General features: G+C 35.8%; 1 protein-coding gene across 1 annotated transcript in view; it reads left to right on the top strand.

Moving 5' to 3' along the window:
• FSIP2 (fibrous sheath interacting protein 2) overlaps positions 1–22,037 on the top strand; it is a 111,575-nt gene that overhangs the window by 66,478 nt on the left and 23,060 nt on the right. The window contains exons 16-17 of the mRNA XM_043894231.1: positions 1,602–10,545; positions 12,433–21,908. Coding sequence (XP_043750166.1) covers positions 1,602–10,545; positions 12,433–21,908 — 18,420 coding nt within the window. The remainder of the gene's footprint in view (positions 1–1,601; positions 10,546–12,432; positions 21,909–22,037) is intronic.

The following is a 22,037-nucleotide window of genomic DNA, read 5'->3' as shown; positions in this document are numbered from 1 at the left end:
TGTTCATTGCAAGGACTGATGCTGAAGCTGAAACTCCAATACTTTGGCCACCTCATGTGAAGAGTTGACTCATTGGAAAAGACCCTGATGCTGGGAAAGATTGAGGGCAGGAGGAGAGGAGGATGACAGAGGATGAGATGGCTGGATGGCATCACAGACTCAATGGACATGGGTTTGGGTGGACTCCTGGAGTTGGTGATGGACAGGGAGGCCTGGTGTGCTGCGATTCATGGGGTCGTAAGGAGTCGGACATAACTGAGCGACTGAACTGAACTGAACTGATTAGTTTATTATAGGCAAGAGGATTTTTATTAATACAAATCCAAAGTATGTTTTCGGTACATAAGCAGAAGTATATAGAAACAGATGGATTCTGTTACTGAGGCTCTTAGTCTAACTTTAAGTAAGTGAAAGTCACTCAGTCATGTCTGACTCTTTGTGACCCCATACAGTCCACGGAATTCTCCAGGCCAGAATACTGGAGTGGGTAGCTTTTCCCTCCTACAGGGGATCTTCCTAACCCAGGGATCGAACCCAGGTCTCCTGCATTGCAGGCGTTTTCTTTACCAGCTGAGCCACAAGGGAAGCCCAAGAATACTGGAGTGGGTAGCCTATCACATCTCCAGCAGATCTTTTTGACCCAGGAATCGAACCAGGGTCTCCTGCATTACAGGTGGATTCTTTATCAACTGAGCTATCTGGAAAGCCCAAACTTAAGCATAGGATAGCACCATTGACCACCAAGGATGGTCATTCAAATCTAGTCCCTGAGGTTTTATATCAAGCTCAAAAGGAGGAATTCTCTAAACCTATCCTTGCTCAACCCTCTTGACTCTTTGAGATGCAATTCTAGCGTCCCTTATTTTCTATCTAAACTCATTTGTTCCTTCACTGTATCACCTTTTCTTTGCCTTCTATGACAGTTTCCATTGATACTATCTTGTTAGATACAAACCCATGCAATCTCCATAAAGCATGAACTTTTTTTTTTTTTTTTTGCTTATTAGCTTCTTAACAATTAGCTGTAATCCTTTCCCTGTAAACAAATCACAGGCTCACCTCTGCATCAGGGAATGAGAGGAGAGCTGGCTTCTTTTCCATCCTTACTCTTAGCTAGACAGATGCCTCTGAAGGCACCCAAGTGTTTTGACCATATCTGTTTGAGAAATAATTTGTTAGAAATAATCTGGATCATTTTAAAATAATTTTGCTATGTTGTAGACACTATGTTTCTTCTTTAAAAAATACATGCATGTAATATAATATGCCTAGAAAGCAATTTAGTGATTTTTCATTTTCTTTCTTTTTAACCAAAAATTCTTTTATCCCAGTCATAAATGTTAGGAAAAAATAAATAAGTAAAAATGTTCTGAGGGAATGGGAGCCAAATGGAAACTTATTTTTTTTAACTTTAGTAGAGAATAAACCAACTTGAAATTAATTTGAAATTCTAAATATATATATTTACCATGTTCTCTTTATAACCGTGATGGTATCAAGCTATGCATTGTTTGATATAAAACATCAAATATTACCCTCTGTTGCATCATAGAGTAGATAGTTAAATGATTTTCTTTTCATTCCTGCTTGCCTCAAACCAGGTAACTTCTGAAGAACTGAATAGCATAATTCAGAATATAATGACCTGGGTTGTGGCTACAGTTACCAGCATATTATACCCAGCCATCACAAAGTATGAAGAAAGGTTGAAAAATAATACATATCCAGTGTCTGAAGACTCTGTCCTCTCCTCAGATAGTTCAAGTTTTTGTAGCACATGCAGTGAAGAGTTTACATATGGAAGCTACACTTCTGCAACAACTAAATCATTTAAGAGACAGCCCTGTGCATTTGCAGTTGACATATCAGTAAGGAGACCAACCACACCATTAAAGCCATCTGCCCATGTGGAAAAAGCAGTTGTGGGAGAAACATGTCACATTACAGGACAATCTGTAGCAAATGGATTAAAATATAATGAAACAAGCATGGTATATACATACCCTGACCTCAGAAGTTGCAAATCTGATAGTCATCTTCTAGCATCACTTGAAACAGGCCCAAAAAAATCAAAGGATGCTACCACTGAAACAGATGGTTTAGAGAATCCATTGTTTTCTGATCAAAAAGCAAAAGCCATGAATGAAATGAAGAGTTTAAAGAATGTTTTTGTTAACTTTAAGTGTCACTTAAAAGGGGAAACTGAATTGATTTTGGAAAGCATTTTTCAAGAAATAATGTCTGATTTAACACATGCCATTCCCTCTATTTCTTCTGTTACTGCTGAAGTTTTTGTTGACCAAAGTGAGCCTATAAGAGGAGACTTGGTTTCCAGTGCTGATATCTGCTCAGTAGCTTCAGAAATTGTGGAAAATATGCTTGAGAAGCTACAGTCTGCAGTTGAGAAAAAATGTGTCCAGATATATTCACAAGATTTATCAGCCAACATTCAACCAAGCCTAACACCCAGTGGAGAATCTCTCACTCTATCATATGAAAAACCTTTAATAGCTTCAGTGCCTGCTACTGCGGAACCCATGTGTGATGTTGCAGAGGATATGGTGCATGCCATTTTAGAAAAGCTGATGACTCTTACAGCTCGTAAGCAAAATGAGCTTCCTCATCTTGAAGAGGCAACTAAACTTTCCTATCAGCAACATGTGGCAGACCCAACATGTATGCGCCATATAAAAGCCGACAAAAAGAAATGTAATCCTGAACTTGATGCAGCTAATTTAATTGTTAAAGAAAAGATACAAAATTTAATGTCAAATATTCTTTCCCAGTCCTCTTTGGTTGGCTATATAGAGGAAGCAATCAGCACTATACTAGGATTTGTACAAACTGAACTTAATAATGAGAGACTTATTGCATCTGAAGAAACAGTAGTACTCCTTAAGTTGCTTGATGATATCTTTACTCAGCTACATCAGGAACCAGTAAAAGCAGGTAATCAAAAATGTAGACATTCTAGACTGAGAAGTCCTTTTGACACTGAAGTAAAATACAGACTCACTGGCACTAGATTATCTAATGGCCCTAGGTCTGGAAGACCATTTCCACCTGTTAATGTTCCTGGCATGGTCCTTTATTCTGAAGATGATAATGAAGAAATAGACAGAATTGTGGAAAATGTGCTTGATTCATCTTTCAAAGAGGAAAAAGCAAAATCACAAGAACAAATTTCTGAGCATTGGTTTACAAAAGGAAATGCTTGTCTAGAATACCAAAGAAATAGCAAACTACCTACAAAGCCTGCTTCTCCAAGAAGCAAAGTTGCATTTCATAGTCGCAGATTAAGGACTGAGTTACCATTTTTTAAGGATAGAAAAATTTTGAAGGAAAAACCCTGTTTGAATAAAGACATTCTACTTTTCAGCCAAGATCAAAAGCATCAAATACAAAAGGCTTCAGAAAACACAGTTAAAAATATTTTAACAGAAATGCTCAAGGACATATCTTCTGTTCCTCCTGGTCACTTAGAAAGTGGAACTGACAAAGCTTCAGTTCTTGTTTCAGAAAAATCTCAAGAACCATCACATCAAGAATGGATGGACCAGCTGTTTTCTGTGTCAGAAATTAGTACGGTAGCTCAGGAAATAACAGACACTATATTAAACATACTTCACAAGGCAAGCTGCATTCCCAGTACCACCAAAAATTCCATTTCATCATCAGTTCATCCAGCTTCTCTAGAGAGTCCTGACACTCTCCACATGGTCAAAGCAGCACCAAATAAAAAGCCACTAAAAAAATGGTTCGATAGTGAAAAGAAAATGAAATATTTATCTTCACTCGATGGAGATCTGGCAAAACCTTCCCTGTTAAAATCTGAAGAGAGTGAACCAAGACTTGCAGATGAAATTACTGATAAGATCATTAATGCAGTTTTTAAAAAGCTGAAGTTATTTATTTGTCCAAAATTGAAAATGGGCTTCAAACCTTCACTTGCAGAGAAATCTTCATTGCAATCTCAACTTAGTACTTACACAGCTAAAGTGGTAAACATTGTTTTGCGTGCTATCCAGAATGAACTAGAACTCAGTGAGAAAAACCTAAATCTTAGGGAAAGAAACCATACCAAATCCCTCACAGGTAAAGGATGTTTTACTGACACTAAGAAATTAAAATCTCATGTCTCAGATCTCAATGGTGACATCATGGAATCACCATTATTAACTTGTATTTGTGAAATATTATCAAGTGGACATTCAGATCAAAGCAGTATTTCACTCTCTTCAGATAACTCAAAGCCAGCAGCTTCACATGGATCTGATAATGTTGATAAAGGGAACATTTTGCCAAGCAGACAGGATAAAAAATCTTTTTACAAAGTTTTAGCTACTCCATGTGCTCTCCATAGTGTCGTTAATGGAAAAGATCTCAAAGAGAATTCCAGATTACAAGTGTTAGATAATATTGGGGAAACACTCTATGAAATGTTATGCAAGCTCATAGGGGCTCACCCTCACTGTCAGCCATCTTGTTCTAAGCTAAGCGGAGAGAAGACCAATAAGAATCAGCAAAGAACCACTGAATTGCAGTCTAATATTCAGCTCATTTCCACAACAATTTTGGAATATATCATTGCAAAATTATGTAGTGTCGACACAGATACTAGTTCTGTCAGTTGTGGATGTAAAGCTATCTCAGAGCCTCTCGATATTGACAACCTATCATTTACTTCAATTATTGAGGAAATGGCCAAATGCACTGAAATAATCTCCAGCATAGTTTCCAGGATGGTTCAAGAGGGTAATAAAGAGATGACTAAAAGCATGGAAAAACCTATTGCTCCCAAGTCTTCCAAAACAGGGAGCGCAAAAGAAATGCATTCAAATAAGCTAAAAGCGGTAGCTTCAGATATTCTTAATATGGTTTTTGCTAAACTGGAAGGGTTTGCCAATGGAAATTTAGAAACTCTGGATTCTACTAACGATGAAAATAAAAAAACCAGTAAGATGAACATGGAATGTGAAAGCCTCAGAGTTTTCACAGACACACATGAAGAACTATTGCAGTCAGCTTTATACACAAATGCAAAGAAAGTATCAAGTGCTATTTTGAAAGCTATTCAAACAGAATTAAATATGAACCCGTTAGATTTGAGGACAAGTGTGAAAACACCACCACCTGAGAAACAAATGCTAGAGAATATAGTCAGTTTAATCTTAGATGCAGTATCCTCAGATATGCTTGATGAAACTGAACCTGAAGAGAGAGACAGTGAAACTAATGGATACAGGCCAATCTATGGAAATTTTCTTCCTGGTGGAGCTGAATCAGATTCATTTCTAGAAGATGCTACAAACACAGAGAAAGAATTCATTGGTGAGAGAATACCACTAACAGAAGAAACTCAATCAGATTCTCTTCAACAGTGGGTTCTAGAAAGAACCTTAAACAAACTTGAAGTGAAGCTCAAAGAACCACAGAAATCTCCAATTGTTCCCATTATAAGAAATATTTTGAATGAGATCTTTCAAAATGCTTTGGTCAGTCAATTAAATATGCTTTCTCTCTCCCACTCCCGTTTAAGCGACATCCCTCACAATGTTGGTGAGCCAGTTGCTCAAACATCTGTTCCATTTATAGATAAAATGATGGTGTCTGAAGCAGATGTAACCATAGTGGCAGATGATGTTGTTACAACTGTATTTGATAAACTTTATACAGCTGCTAAGACAGAGACAATTGCAAGTGAAAATAGCTATAAAACCATCACCTTCTCAGCAAATGTTTCTTTCCATGAACACACCTATGGAAGAGGAAAACCCTCCATCACTGCACTGAACAAGAATCCATATACTCTTCAGTCCAGATTCAATATTGACAGACAGGCTAAAGGAAACATAGTTGAAGATATCATGCAGGCAATATTAACAAGTTTAGAAACTTTTGCTACTTCCAAAGTACAGTCTCTTTTTTGTCCCCAAATCAACTTCACAGTTCCAATGGCTTTACCTGTTCAACAGGATAAGAGTACATTAAGCAAAGCTTTGTCAGCCAAAGATCTGTATTCTGAGAGTCAGTTTTCCTCTTGCTCAGTGGATAATGTTATGTCACAAAACACTAACTCATTTTGTCAGGTCTCTTTGAACAAATTAAATACATATGCAACAGAAGTGGCCAGAAAAATTTTAAAAGGAATCAAAAATGAATTAGATAAAGAGAAGGAAACTCCTTTCTTAATGAATAATATTGTGGTTTCTGAAAGTATTACAAGTCAAATTGTTAACACAGTATTAGATATTGTATCATCCAAAGGAAAATGTGACAAGAACAGTTCTGACAAAGACATCAGTTCAGATCAGCAAGAAGGTATTATTGAAAAGCTGTTTAATAAGACTGAGTATCGAAAAGTACTTCAGTTTCAAATACAAGATACCATTGAAAATGTCTTATGTGATATTTATGAAAAAACACTCAACCAGAATAATCTCTCATTTGCCACACCCACTTTGAAATGTAGCATAGCTGGCAAACATCCCAGAGCAAATTCTGACATTGAGGATGTAAATAAAATTCTTCCAAAGTTTTCAGTTCCTAAATCTGATGTTATTTTGATATCCAATGATATAGTAGATATTGTACTTCATAATCTCAGTTCTGCTGTCATGCTTAGCATAAATGCAAAGGATCCTACTTCTACTAGATTGCCTCTGACCTTTTGTAATACGTTTCCAAAAGCACAGTGTCGGCAGTCTCTTCTTATGGAGTCAGAAAGTGAAAGGAAAACAGAGCATTTTCCATCTTCAAAAATTCTTAAACCAGCTTATGCTAATGATAGCCAGATAACTATAGTAGAGAAAGAAGACCCCAAGAAATGTGTTCCTGATTCATGTGAGGAAAGTGCTAACTTCATCACTCAAAGTATTTTTAATTGGTTAGAATCATTTGCCACAGAAAGAATAGATTCGTTAATTATGCTTGCTTTCCAGCCTAAAAAAAAGTCATTTGTGAGACCAGAACTGGAAAACTGTAAGCAAGATGGCATCATCTTTCATGAACCAAGCCAGGTGGAATCAAATGTGAATATTCTGAAAATATCAAATGAAAATATTCTCAGCCAAGAGCTCACGGATTCCACTTTTGCCAGTTACAGAGAAAAACTTGGATCTACAATTCATCTATCACAAGCTAGTCTTAAGGAATATTCTGACATCATTGCCAGTGCCATTTTGAATTTTATTAAAAATGACTTAGACCTTGAAATCCAAAAGATGCATCCATATCCAAACAATGTTTCATTCCAAGAAATTACCATTGTAAGTGAAATTGTCAATGGTATCTTAAGGAGTTTATATAATAAAAGATCCGCAAAGGAAATCAGTTTTTACTCAAAAGACAATCCTAATTTATTTTCACAATTAACCATATCAAATGAAATATCACTGGGACAAAGAGCTCAGGAAAAAAACACCAAACTGTCTCTGTCTTCAAAGTATCCATTAGAACAAACCCAAATGGCATTGGAAAGGGAAAGCCAAAGAATTGTTTTAGAAGAAATATTTATGAGAAATGAAAAATCAAAACAAAAAGAAAGAACTGCATTATTCATTGCAGTGGAAGAAATTATAAGTAAAGTGTATCAAAAAATAATAGAAATCATAGGCCATTTACCTTCCTTTAATGAAATACCCCACTTTATACCTAACTCTAAAACATCAGACATAACACCAAAAAACTTCTGTCAATCACATATCAACAATGTGGCAAGTGACATAATTGAAAATGTTTTGGGGAAAATGTACTCGGTAATTGTGACATCATTATATGAAAATAATGAAGGAGAACCAGCTGACAAAAATATTTTACCAAAGAAATCACCAGGCATCAAAGAAACTAAAGCAGGAATAGGAAGTAGTGTCACTAGATTTGTGCTACCACAAGTTTATCCTTATGCAGACAGTCGAAATATCTCTCTATTGGAAAATACTTTTTTACGATATTCACCATCACAAGTGGGGAAAGATCTAGTTCAAGTGGTTCTCAATAAGATCACAAATTTTGCCTCATTTTATCTAGAAGGGACTGTGTCCCTTGAAAGTTGTTCTGATGAGTCGCAACCTTTAAGACTACACAGTTCTAAAGTGAGCCCTAAGCCAAGTGTTAAAACAAGTTTAAAAGCAAGATCAAAAGTTACTCCTTTGCCTAAATTTAGAACAAAACCACACATAGGACTTAGTCTTGCTAAGGCCAAGAGCAGGACCAAATTAAGTCCTGGAGAGAAGACGCCAAAAAACGTTTGGGCTAAGATGGATATCAGGCTGCCACACATCCTATCAACAGGAGATGCCAAAAACTTACTGGAAATGAAACTGCCTGCTTCGGAACTAAAAATGTATGCCAAGGATATAATAAGTAATATCCTGAAAACAACTGTTAAAGAATTGGAAAAGGTGACACGAACTAGAGCAATGGTAAACAATAGAGCTTTACCATCTGATCAAATCATGGCAGCAAATAAAATAGTTGATACAGTTTTGCAAGGATTATATGTGATCAATAACCACAACTCAGCTAATCCTATCAAATTCTCACATCTGGATGATCCCAAACTTTCACAGGGAAATATAGGTGCAAAGTCTCTTGCCAAACCACAAGCCTGTTTTTACTTGGAAAATGTTTCTTCACAGTTAGAACAGATTTTTCCTAAAGAAGGTATATTTAAAAAAATGTTTGACAAGTGGCAAGCTGAGTCAAATGACATGGAAAACGAAAAGTGTAAGCTCTTGATGATAGCTGAAAATGGTTTGACTGAAATTTCAATAAAAGCAAAAGAATTAGAATATTCTCTTTCGCTTTTAAATCTGCCACATCTTGAGGACTGTGAAAACCGATTTCATAGTTGTTTTAAGGGAGCTTCTACTAGAGCTGAAGACACCAAAGCACAAATTAACATGTTTGGGAGGGAAATTGTTGAAATGCTGTTTGAAAAATTACAGCTGTGCTTTTTGTCCCAGATGCCCACCCTATATGGTAAAGAAACTCCAGCAAATAGGAAAGAACACATTACTACTAAAAGTAAATATGGTTTTCCAACCAAGGACACCCTCAGCAATGTACCAGTATATAACACTAAAACCAAAGACCAAAGTCCTTTGGGCTCTAGCAACCAAATTGTTCAAGAAATTGTAGAACGGGTTTTAAACATGTTAGAGTCATTTGTGGACTTACAGTTTAAACATACCTCTAAATATGAGTTTTCTGAAATAGTGAAAATGCCTGTAGAAAATCTTTTTCCTGTCCAACAAAGACTATTAAGCAAAAAGATGTTGCCAAAGTTACAACCACTGAAAAAATTTTCTGATGAATCCAAGTCAAGTACTATTGTTTCCAAGGAAAATGTACAGAATACCCTTCTACAGGTTCATTCATTCCATTCAGCGTTACTTACATATGCTATTAATATTGTCTGCAACATGCTTGGTGTAATTAAGAACAAGCTAGACAAAGAAATAAGCCAAGTGGAACCATCTTCTGTCAGCATAGTGAAAGAGAACACTGCAGCAAGTGAGATCATTGGGACACTGATGGACCAGTGTGCTCATTTCAGTGAGTCTATAATCAAAAACCTTCCCAAGGAAAATTTGTTTCAAGGAGTAGAAAATACTTACATTGTTAACCAGGTTGAATTAGCAACTAATACGAAAATGCCCATGTCAAAGTTAAAGGAAGTAAGATTTGGGAATAATCTTCCACAAAGCAGTGCTCCAGGTTTGGGTTTTTATTCAGAGGAAAATATGAAAAAAAGGTATAAGTCTTCATCAAATTTACCCTTATATTCCAGAGCCTCTGTCGAAGACACAGTTAGAAACTCAGAGCCAATGAGAAGGCCTGATTCAGAAAATAGACCTTCATCTTCTAGAAACAAAGTGCAAGACACTATCCCAAAGGAATCTGACTTGGGCTATTTTGATCAAGCTATGAAAGGAAATGGCTCCCTCCCTGAAGGGAGTGTCTTAGAAAAACTGCTAAAGAAAGCAAATGAATCCACAGAAACAGCATTAAAGCAAGTAATGTCATTTATAGAAATGAGAAAAGGTGAAAATCCAAGAGTGTTTCATTACGAGATCTCCAAACCAGTTGTTGAGCCTAGCCAAATTCAGACAAGTGTTTCTCCACTCAAGATTTGTTTAGCTGCAGAAAATATTGTCAGTACTGTGCTGTCAAGCTATGGATTTCCAAATCAACCACACATTAGTGAAAGCACGGAAACAATGAAACCATTTTTCATATCAAAGCAAAACCCTTTGTCTATAACATCTGGAGGACAAAAGAATGAGAAAAGTTTGCTTAGAATGTGGGATAAAAGAATCAGCTATATACTTGAAGAAGAAAACAAAAAAGCTGAGGTCAGAAGGGAAGATTTTTCGTTATTGCAAAAATGGGAAAATAAGAGTTACCTGAAAATAAAGCCTCTGAAGGAAGTTGAAGTCATTGCTTTTGCTGACCATGAACTGGGTCCAAATGAAATTCATTTGGTATCAAGACATGTCACCACATCTGTGGTCACATATTTCAAGAACTTTGAAACTAGAGGTAAGTAAGAGTGGGCTTAGTTTAGAAAGAAAATAATCAAATATATGTAAAAGAGCTCCAGTTCAAGAAGCTTCATTTACTGTTTTTCTGAAAACAGCCTTAGAGGGAGGGTGTTTAATCACTTCTTAATATAACAGGATACTAAAAAAAAAAAAAGTTAAACATTCATATGGTTTGAATCTGAAAAGGTGTATTGCTAATTTTTCCATATCTGCAGATGAGAGAAAATGTGACTATTGAAAAGCAGGAGATTTTGGTTTGAACATGAGGTCTGAGTTCTAAACATTTTTAAAGTTCTCATGCGTGACTTCTTTATAATTATACCAACATAGAGGTAACTGGTTGAAAGTTGTGTTTCAACTTTAAGGTGTACAGTTGAAGCCATTGCTATGATTAGTCACAGTTTATAAGAACAGTGGTATGAAGCCTCTTGTTTTGTTTGTATTCCAGTATTATTATATTCCTTTTAGGTATAATACTCTATACATATCATTGAAGTCATTTTTTTAAAAGGGGGTGAAGATATACTTATCTATATATATTTAGCTTCTCAGATGGCTCAGTGGTAAAGAATCTGCCTGCCAATGCAGGAGACGTAGGATACATGGGTTCGATCCCTGGGTCAGGAAGTTCTCCCGGAGGAGGAAATGGTATCCCTCTCTTGTATTCTTGCCTGGAAAAATTCCATGGACAGAGGAGCCTGGCAGGCTGCAGTTCACAGGGTTGCAAAAGAGTCAGACACAGCTTAGCGACTGAGCATGCATACATCTATATGTTTGGTTGAACTATATGATAGCCACTTTATGTCAAACTTGATAATTATTGGCAGTTTCATAAAATTCCATCTAATACTATTATAGCCTTGAGCTGGATCATTAATTCCAGTCGCCAGTAATTCATTGCTACTTTACCAGTATAGATACATCACTTAACCATCATTGAAATAGTAGAACACATATTATCAGTCCTAACTACTTATACAATGAGGCCATTTCCTGTAATTGAAACTGGTATTATTTCAAGGTGGACAGTTGGGTGTGTCTGCAATTCCAAACTTATAAGTAGAATTGCTTCAAAACCGCCTAATTGAACTTAGAGAATGAAGAAAAACAAAGAAAACAGGAGAAGATAGGATCCGTAATCCCATCCCATTGGCATTTGTCTCTGTGGTGGTTTAGTGATAAGGTCGACTCTGACTCTCTGTCAGAGAGAGTCCCATGGACTGTGCCTCCTCCGTCCATGGAATTTTCCAGGCAAGAATACTGGAGTGCGTTGCCATTTCCTTCTCCAGGGGATCTTCCCGACCCAGGGATCAAACCTGTGTCTACTGCCTTGGCAGATCAGATTCTTTACCACTAGCCCCTTCTTTCTATCATGTCTCTTCTCTATTCCCAGACACGTCCAGGGTTTTCAGTGATGTCACTCATGCTCCTTCCATGTGGAGCTCCGTTTCCTTACTTCCTTCACCTCAAGACATCTAAAACCCGTCTAACTGTCAAAGTTCAGCTTAAAGCCTCCACTCTCCGCTGGTCTTGCCTGATTCCACAGAGATCACTGTGTACTCGTTAAGATATAACACTACACTACACTTGGAAATCATTTCTCTGCCCCAGGAATTCCAGCTCTTTAGAGCACCTTAACCATCTAAGCAAACAGATACCAGCAGTAGACTTAGATATTTGAATATCAACTTTATGGCTAAAATTAAGATTCCACAGGTGAGAAATAAGTATCTGAAGAAAACCCAGTATTTTTCTTGACTAGATTTTTTTTTTTTTTTAGTGAGGTGTTCCAAAGATGAAATTCATACATAAGTAATTATCAAAATACTGAATTTTCCATATGTCCCTTAATGCATACTAAAATGGTAATGTTTTCTTTTTTAAGTTTCCAGTGAGAAGGTGTCTATTGTTTCCACACTGTCAAGGAAAAAATGTGAATCAAAATTGCCTCTAAGAAGCATATATAGTGATTCTTCACTTTATCAATTTTGTGAACATCTCACTGAGTCTGTCATTTGCCATTTAATGTCAAGCATTTCTGGCAGCACCACAGATAGTAGAGAAAAAGAGAAAACATCGGAAAGACAAAATGCCGCATTTGACACTATTATTTCAATTGATTCTCAAGTGTTTGAGAGTAGGTCAATTTCTGTTGGAGAACTTGCTCTAAGTATCTCTGAAATCATCACTGAAATCCTGTTAAATAGTAACATCATAAAGACCGACACTGCACAGCAAATGTTTTCATTAACAAGAAAGTACATTTACTGCCCAGGAGTAGGTGCTGCTGACTTTGATGATCTCTTTCAGGACCTCTTAATAGGTGTGATTCATGTACTGTCCAAAGAAATAGGGTTAAACCATCAACTTGAAAACAGTGGAAGAAACAAACCATTTCCCATGCTTAGAAGTAATAGTGTGCCCATTTGCAACAGAAGAAATACCATGCAAAGACAGAAATGTTCCAGAGACTGGGGATTAGCTACTCACCAAACTGATCATATCATTCAAAAAAATAAATTAAATTATTTGGCACACAAGTTAGATAGTCTGACTGGCAGCCTAAAAACTCATGAATCCAAAGAAATAGTCAACAGAGTTTTCAATATTGTTTTAGATTTGTTTTTACCAGATGAACAGCCAGATGAGGCTATGGATTCTGAAATAAAAGCAAGAACATTTTTCTCATCATCATATGAAGGGCAATGTAATAACATACTTGGAAATAACTTAGGGCTCTCCCCTAAATCAGTTTTCCTTCTCAATGTTGTATGTGAGAAACTAATCAGAACACTTTTAGAAAAATGCACAAACTCTGTCTTTCTTGATAATTGCCCTCTCTCTGAAGAGGTATCAGCAGAAGAATGTCAACTTTTAAAAATACTTCAAAGTGTAGATGAAGAATTTGACTACTGTAATGGAGCAATGGACTGTGGACAATTTCAAGGGGATTATATGTCAGACATTTTGGAAAACCTGGCAGAAATGGATCAGGATTTACTGTCATCAGACTCTATGCTTACTGTTATCTCCCACAGCTTGGTTAAATCATTGATGGATAAACTATGTCATGGTATACAACTCCCCCAAAGTCCACCTTTTGCAAACAAGCATTTGAAGTATGGAACAAGGGAAATACAATCTAGTTTTATAAAAGCAAAAAGGCCAGAATTAACAGAATTGGAAAAAGGTAGAGGCTCTTTAGGACCCATGAGTTATTATGTCCATGCTTTGACAGGACCCCTGAATAATCCCAGTGTAGTTAGTTCCAAAATACAAGCACCATTTGGCAAGAAGTATTCAGTAAATTTTGCTAATGTGCCACCTCTTAAAAGACAGGGAACAAAGGATATGAATACAGTTGCCATCCATAATAAGCAATATCCAGGAGATATGACTACAGGTGTTTATTCAGCCACATTTTTAGAGGACATAATTTCAGAACTGTTTTTTAATCTCTCTATTTCACTGTTGGGCAAAAATGAAAACATCACGGATGCCCAGCTCAATGAGATGAATACATTATTTGTCAACAGTGTGGTGAATGAGTTTAATAAGGCAAGGGTCACTGTTTTACGGAATTCTGAAGAAAGGCTCTGTTTTCCACCAATCCATAAAGAAACTGTTAGTAGGATTGTTGACTCAGTTTATTATGGTGTTTTACAGCAATATAAATCAAAAGTGACCTGTGGTGGTAATCTGGCATGTGACAGTACTTCAATAGCAGAACAAATAACTAATAGCATATTGTTAGAGATTTTGGACTACCATCTCCCAACTTGCTTCAGGGAAAAGCTGTTACACAATTCATATTACCCTCTCAATGCTGAAATTATATTGCAGAAACTTCAAAATAACCTGAGAGAATTTACTTCCAAACCTAGGTCTTTAACAGACTATAGCACCATGTTATCACAATCATTTTTAGAAGATATCATCAGAAGACTTTTATTTCAACTCATTCCTCCACCCAGTAAAGATTCCTCTTTGGAAAAAAATTATTTCATGAGTTCAGATTTTAATGAGATGTCTACCTGTATAATAAATAAGGTTATATCAGCCATTTCAAAACATAAAATTTGGTTCACTATATATGATAATCAATATCTGTGTAAAGGAAAAAGCCTCCAGAAGATGGTGGATTCTGTTTATAGAAATATTATGCAAACATATGACTCTTTTATTTCAATACAGAAAAGTATACTCAGCCGAAGCCCAGTTTTGGTTGACCGAATAGCCAGTTTTATTATCCAAGAGATTATTGAAAATCACCTTCAGCCATTTTTGTGTGGAGAAGGTTTACCTCGTCCAAAGACTCCTTCAGATGCAATATCAAATATGGTTAAACAAGTTCTCAATGAAGTCATAGAGTCACATAGACCCCAGACACCATTAGCTCCAGGTATTTACCCTGAGACATTTGTAAGGGAAATTGTTGCCAGACTTATGTCAAAAATTTTCAGTCCACAGCATAACACTGAAATTGAGCTGGAAAACATGACCCAAAAAATTGTAAACTCAGTAAATAATCATTTTGACAAAGCTAAAGTTCACCTTCTATATAATGACAAAGAACAGTCTTACCCCTCTGTGGATACAGATATTGTGGATGAACTGGTCACCTCAGTTTATAGAAATGTTTTAAAACAGTATGGATTAGATCCTGAGTTTGTAAAAGAGTCTGAAGACAGCAGTATTTTTGTGAAAAAAATTACCAACTTAGTTGTAGCAGCTATTTCAGATTACCTTCTTCATCCACTGTTTTCTGGGAATTTGTCATCTTCATATTCTCTTTCAACAACTGACAATGTTGTTCAAGACATTCTTAGTAACATCAGTGGATCTACCAAGCCAAGTCAGAGTTTATCTCCATATAACACCTTGTTGCCATACACATTTTTAGAAGACATAATCAGAGTACTATTATCTAGAATTTTTCCCTCTGCACATAGCATTGTTGCAAACAGAGAAATCCCAAAAGATAGATCAAAAGCTAATTTCAATGAAATTGCTTCAGATATAATCAGTGATATTCGAAGGAAAATTTCCCAACATGAAATTCGATTCTCAAAAGATGAAGAAGAAACCAAGTTTCTTTATTCAGAAGATGATATCCACCATCTTGTGGACTCAGTATTCAAAAATATTTTAAACTCTGAGTCTCAAGAATCAGTTGAGCCAAGTATCATAAGTAGTAATGATGTTCTTATTGACAAGATAGCAGGTTTTATCATTAAACATGTCTGTCAACAACATCTTCAGCCATTTGTGGAGGGAAAGTCATTACCTTCTTCATCATACATGTATTTGGGTGATGAGAGAAGGCAGTGGTTTTATGCCAGTGTGTATACCTCAGCTTTTTTGGAAGATGTGATTTCTGGGGTTTTAAGCAAAATATTCCACAGGGGGTTAGGCATTGTACAAACAAAATCAATAAGCGATTCAGAAGATGAACTATTTGATAAAGTTGAAAAACTCATACATTTCATAACAGAGGAATTCTCAAAAGCTAAAGTTAGCATTGTAGAGAATGCAGAGAAAAATTTATGTTTGCCTCCAGTAGAGAGAGATATAGTCAAAAACATTATTGACACGGTGTACAGCAAAGTTGTACAAGAATATGAAATGGAAATAATGCCTGATAAAAATTTTCTAAGTGACACAAAGACACTGGCTGCAAAGATAACTAAAATCATCCTGTCAGAAACCTCTGATTTCCAAATTCATCCGAATCTTAGAGAAAAGCTTCCATTTGGGTCACAAGCCAAACTTGGTACTGATATTTTGATAAGGAAAGTTCACCATGACATTACTAAATCAAGGTCCCAAAGACAGGCTTCAACAATATATACTACTATGTTATCACATACTCATTTGGAAAAAATTGTGTCTCAGCTTATATCTCAGATGAGTCCATTTGCCTCCAGTACAGAACACCCAGATACTTCTCAATCAGACTTAAGTAATCCAGTCATAAAACTGATAAATGAAATCATGTCAATAATTTCAAAACATGCAGTATGTATTATTAAACATGGGAATGAAAAACATAGTAAGATTTCAGAAAAAGATATCCAATCCATGGTTGATTCCATTTATTCTGCTCTTTCCTATTCAAGTATATACCAATCTCTTACAAAAGATAAAAAAGATATGCGTAATATGCCTGTTTCAAAAATAGCAAGTTTTATAATAAAAGAAATCTTTAACCATCATCTTCAGTCATTTTTATCTGGAGATAAAACTCTCCTTTCAGCTGTAGTTGATCAGACTTATAAACAGAAAGTATTAGATCCTAAAGAAAAAGAGTCGTCCTTCATCATGAACTCAGCTGTCTTTTTGGAAGAAGTAATTTCTGAACTTTTATGTAAACTCCTTTATGCATTCTCACACAATGTCTTGGCTGCTGAAAACCCAGATACAGTAAAAGCCAAAGTTACTGGCATTGTTACAACATTAGTAAAATCAATTGTTCTGGAGTTCACCACAGCAGAGATTTTTCTTGCAGATAGCTTTGATGCTGATATGTGTTTTTCAGAAGAATATAAAGAAGTGGTTCAAAGAACAGTGAACCTTACTTATAAAAAAATATTAGATGAATATAAATCTCTGATTCAAATATATAGGGCTATGCAAAGTGACACTGCTTGTTTTGGAAGAAAAATATATAATTTCCTTTTGGAAGAAATTTATGACTACCAGGTAAAGTCATTAGTTTCAGGAGAATCAATATCTTCTTCCTATTCTTCTCCTCAAGCTGATAAAATCATCAGAAATGTACTCAATGTCATCATGAGAGATAGCCATGCCTTACCATCATGTATTACTGTGTTGCCACGTTCTCTTTTAGAAGATATGATTTACAAGCTTCTAGTGCATATCTTCCCTTTGACTGACACTGAAAGTGAACTAAAAGAGGAAGAGGTTTCAGATTATGAGTTCATGGATGCAGCATCAAAACTAACTGATGAAATCATCAGAGAAATTTCTGAACATGAGATCCGTCTTGCTACGGCAGAGGAGAATGCAGGAAGTGTGCAATTAGAAGTGATTGAAGATTTGATTAACTCTATATGTAATAATATTTTGAAAAAATCTGAATTTCAAGCTGAAGTCCAGAAAGATGCAGACAAAAATGGAGGCTCATTCCTCAGTAAAATAGCTGGTTTCATTATGAAGGAAATCATGGATCATCATCTGCAGCCATTTTTACATGAATCATCTTCCAATAGCTTATCTAATTGCGACCATGTCTCTGTACATTCTATACCTGGTGAGAAAAAGACACAGCCTTCTCTATATTCAGCTACATTTTTGGAAGATGTAATTGTTGACCTTGTTCGCAAATTTTATTCTCTTCCAAGTATTACTGAAGAGAGTAAGAAAAAAGAAAAACCAGAGCCAGATGTTGTGAGCTTGGCTATAAAATTTGCAAACTCTCTAATAGGAGAATTTAGGAAAAGTGAAATTAAAGTTCTGCCAAATGCTGAAGAAATGTTTTCTTTTCCACCAATTGATAAAGAGACAGTTGATAAGATATCCGATTTTGTGTATGATCAGTTCATAGGAACGTATGGATCTAATGATATTCAGAAGAATGGTAAAAATAACATTGTTATAGAAATGATTGCTACTTTAGCCCAGAAGGCAATCTCTGCTTTCAAAATTCAAACACTTTTTTCAGGAGACTGGTCTTCTACTTTCTTTTCATTTCTAAATCCAGATAACATCACTCAAAGGGTTAAACAACTTCCACAGCAAACTTCTACACAGATAAACAGATGCCTAAAAGAGAATCAACTTACTTTACCAGAACAGTCATGTAAACACGGGTCTCTAGCTTCAGACCAGGAAAATGTGTTGGATACTTTGAAAGTAGATAAAGGTGCGATGAGCAAAAAGAAAAGTTTCGAAACTAAGGAGACCTCAATGAAAGCAGGTGATATCCAAGATCCAGTCCTTACCTCTGTAACTAGTATTATGAAAAGCAACATAGTTAACCTGTTAGGGCCAGCTGCAGGTGTGGCAAATAAAGAGAATAAAAACAAAATGGGAATTCCAATTCAAAAATACAATGTATCAAAAGTTACTTGTCCAACTAGTAGTGTGAAAACTAAAGATAAAGGGAAGCCATATTTGAAGGGAACACTTGAAAATAATGAAACTGACAAGAAAAGAATATCAGCTTCAGATAAGGAGGGGCAAGGTAAGGTGGTACACACACAATTTCTAGTAGCTACTGATGGTGAAAGGGAAATCTTTCAACTAGATTTTAAAACAGACAATGAGAAGAAGGTTGACAAAACAGAAAGTTCATTAAAAACAGAAGACAACCCCCTTCAGTCATCTTTGATAGCCAAAGTGAGAAATACAGAGAACACAATAGAGAGACCTTCAGAAGCAGTTACCCAGAAGCCAAAGGATGAGGAAAAGAAAGACTCTTCAGCTCAAACAGACACAAAGGAAGGACAGTACTCAGATTATGAATTAGTCCAAAATGTCACTGAAAATATTTATGACAATATCTTCGGAATGTACCATTCTCAAGAATCAGCAGATTATTTAAAACAACAAAGTCTTCCAAGTCATTCAGCATCACCTATAATTCAAGCATTGCCTGGAACTCAAGAGGTTGGCGAGGATTTTGCTCAGTCTGTTTTAACAAAGGATTTATTCCTGTCAGCCAACAAAAATGTCCCTGCCAAAGAGAAAGAAGAAAAAGAGAATGCAAGCAAAATAGAAAAAGAGAGGGAGAAGGAGAGAGGGGGGAAAAGAGAAAATGACAGAGTGAAAGTTAAGGATATTAAAAAGGAACCTAGTAAACCAGACAGTCCTCAGTACCCACCAAAATGTGAACCTGGAGTTTTCCCTGCTAAATTTTTAGAAGATGTTATTACTGAAATGGTTAACAAATTGGTCTTTTCTTCCTCACCAGAAACACAAACATATGATAGATGTCAAAATGCATGTGATGATGAAAATCAAGCTGAACTCTATGACACAGCTATGAGACTTATTGATTCCCTGTTAAAGGAGTTTTCTGATGCTCAAATTAAGGTATTTAGGCCAGATAAAGAATATCAGTTTTTTCCATCTGCAGATGAAGTGTCATCAGTTCCTAAGGAATATCCCAGGCATAAACAATCAAATATAAATGAAGCACCAGGCACCGTTAAGAGAATAACTGTGGATAAGAGTCACACAATGACTGAAAAACCCTCTTCAAATAAGATACTTTTTTTAGATAAAATGTCATCAATTGATAAAACCTTGGTCAACAAAGTTGTCCATGCCTCTGTGTGCAATATTTTGAAGGAATATAAATCTCAAGACTCCATCTGTAAGAATATAAAGAGTAATGGGGGAAATTTAGCAAGAAGACTAACAAGTGCAATGATAAATGAAATTTTTCAACATAAGCTTAATTTGATATTGTGTGATGAGTTTCCAGCTTTGTCATGTTTGCCTCTGGAAACTAAGGATGTTGTTAAAAAGGTCCAAAAGGTGGCTCAAACAGCCAGCAAAGAATGTCAGACATCATCACCATATACCATCATGCTGCCTCATGAATTTTTAGAGAATGTGATTTCTACTCTTTTATCTAAAATTTTCTCAACAGTATCAAACACCAAAGCAGAAACATTTGAGGGCAGCTGGTTTACAGAACTGGATTTCCTTCAAATGAAGTTATTAAGTACAGTTACAACAGAGCTCTCCAAAGATGAAGATATGATTATACAGTATGTGGAATCGTTACATCCCAATGATGATGAAATTATTCAATTAGTGGTTCATGAATTCTATGATAATCTCTTGTCACAATTTGGGTCACAAGAGAGTATACAAAATTGTGCAGCCAGTGGATGTAGAATTCTTTCAGAAACCATAGTTGACTTAATTCGACGAGAAGTGACTGGCAATCAGTTGCAGAACTACTTTTCTGGAGAGCTAACACCGTATCAGTGTGCAGAAGTTGACAGTGTTGTTGAAAATATTCTTAAAGATGTAATCCAAACGGCTGACATTCCCCAGCCTCATCCATCGCAGGCGCGTATACTGCCTTATAACATAATAGAAGAAATTGCTGTAAAATTTTTATCGAAGCTTTTATCTGTGTTTCCAAAGGTCGATAAGGAAAGACCCAAATCCCTAGAAACTGAAATGCAAAAAGTAACATCAAAAATATTAAATTCAATACAAGAAATTATCTCCAAAAATAAGATTAAAGTTGTATCACTGGCAAAGGAAACACCTACTGCACCTTTAGCTGACAATGAAGCTATTGAAAAAGTAGTTAATTCTGTTTATACCAGTATTTTAAAACACTCTGGCTCACTCACTTCTATATTTAAAGATTTAATGGGTAAGAGTAGTGTCCTCTCTGATATAATAGGGTTTTTAATGGTGAAAGAAATTTCCAAATCTAAATTTCAACCTCAAGTACAGGAAGAATTATCAGGTCCAGAATTAGCTCTGGAAGCTGTTAAAATTATGGAAAAAGTAGTCAAAATGGTTGATGAATTTAAGTCCCAGGAAAAGTCTTCATCCAAAAAAGGTTCTATGTTAGATGCCATGTTTTTAGAGGAAGCACTGGCCTTGTTCTTGGCTAAAATAATAAGGTTGCCAAGTGGCTCAAGCCAACATACAAAAAACTTGTCAAAACCTGAATTAAATAAAATTGCATCTCAACTGACAAAATCTGTGACGGCTGAAATTTCAAAAAGTAATATTAATCTTGTTGCTGCTGATTCTGAAGAACACTTTCTAAATCCAGAAAGTATAGAAATGGTTTCTCAGGTTATTGATTCTATTTATAGTAATGTACTACAACAATCTGGAACGCAAAAGGATCTTTATCATGATATAAAAAGTACAAACAGAGTTTTCCCTAAAAAAGTGGCTAATTTAATTATTAATGAAGTTTCAAATTTTCCCTTTGATTCAGTTAGTCCAAAGAATTCAAATGCTGGTTTCTTTGGAGATCTAGACATTAACAGAATTGTTCAAAAGGCACAAGAGCATGCTGTTAACATGATTCCTGACTTAGATAAAGAATTAACTAAATATTCAATTATAGAGGACTCTACAATTAAAATAGTTCCACATGTTGGGAATAAACCCCTCAAAATAGATCCAAACATTATCTCAGAACACTTAGCAGTAATGTCTATAAAAACTCAACCCCTTGAGAAACTTCAGACGGAATGTTTAAAGAATACTGGACATAGCATAGCAGAACTGAGAAGAGCATCAGTAAGTGGAAGAAGTTACCCTTCAGGCACATTTACTGTAAGAGAGTTGAAGAGAGAAAGACGGACCTCATTGACTAAGACAGGACGACTAGATATAAAACCCTTTGAGGTAAGTATAAAAAGAATAGCAAAAAAAAAGTGAGAAATGGTTGTTCTGTTCTGTTCCTCAGATGGATATATGAGAATGTGTCTTTTGTTGCTGTTATTGTCCAGCCCAATAGGAAAATTGGTGGCACAA

Source organism: Cervus elaphus, chromosome 33 (genome assembly GCF_910594005.1).
Source record: "Cervus elaphus chromosome 33, mCerEla1.1, whole genome shotgun sequence".
Taxonomy (NCBI): domain Eukaryota; kingdom Metazoa; phylum Chordata; class Mammalia; order Artiodactyla; family Cervidae; genus Cervus; species Cervus elaphus.
This window is presented reverse-complemented; position numbering and strand designations above follow the sequence as displayed.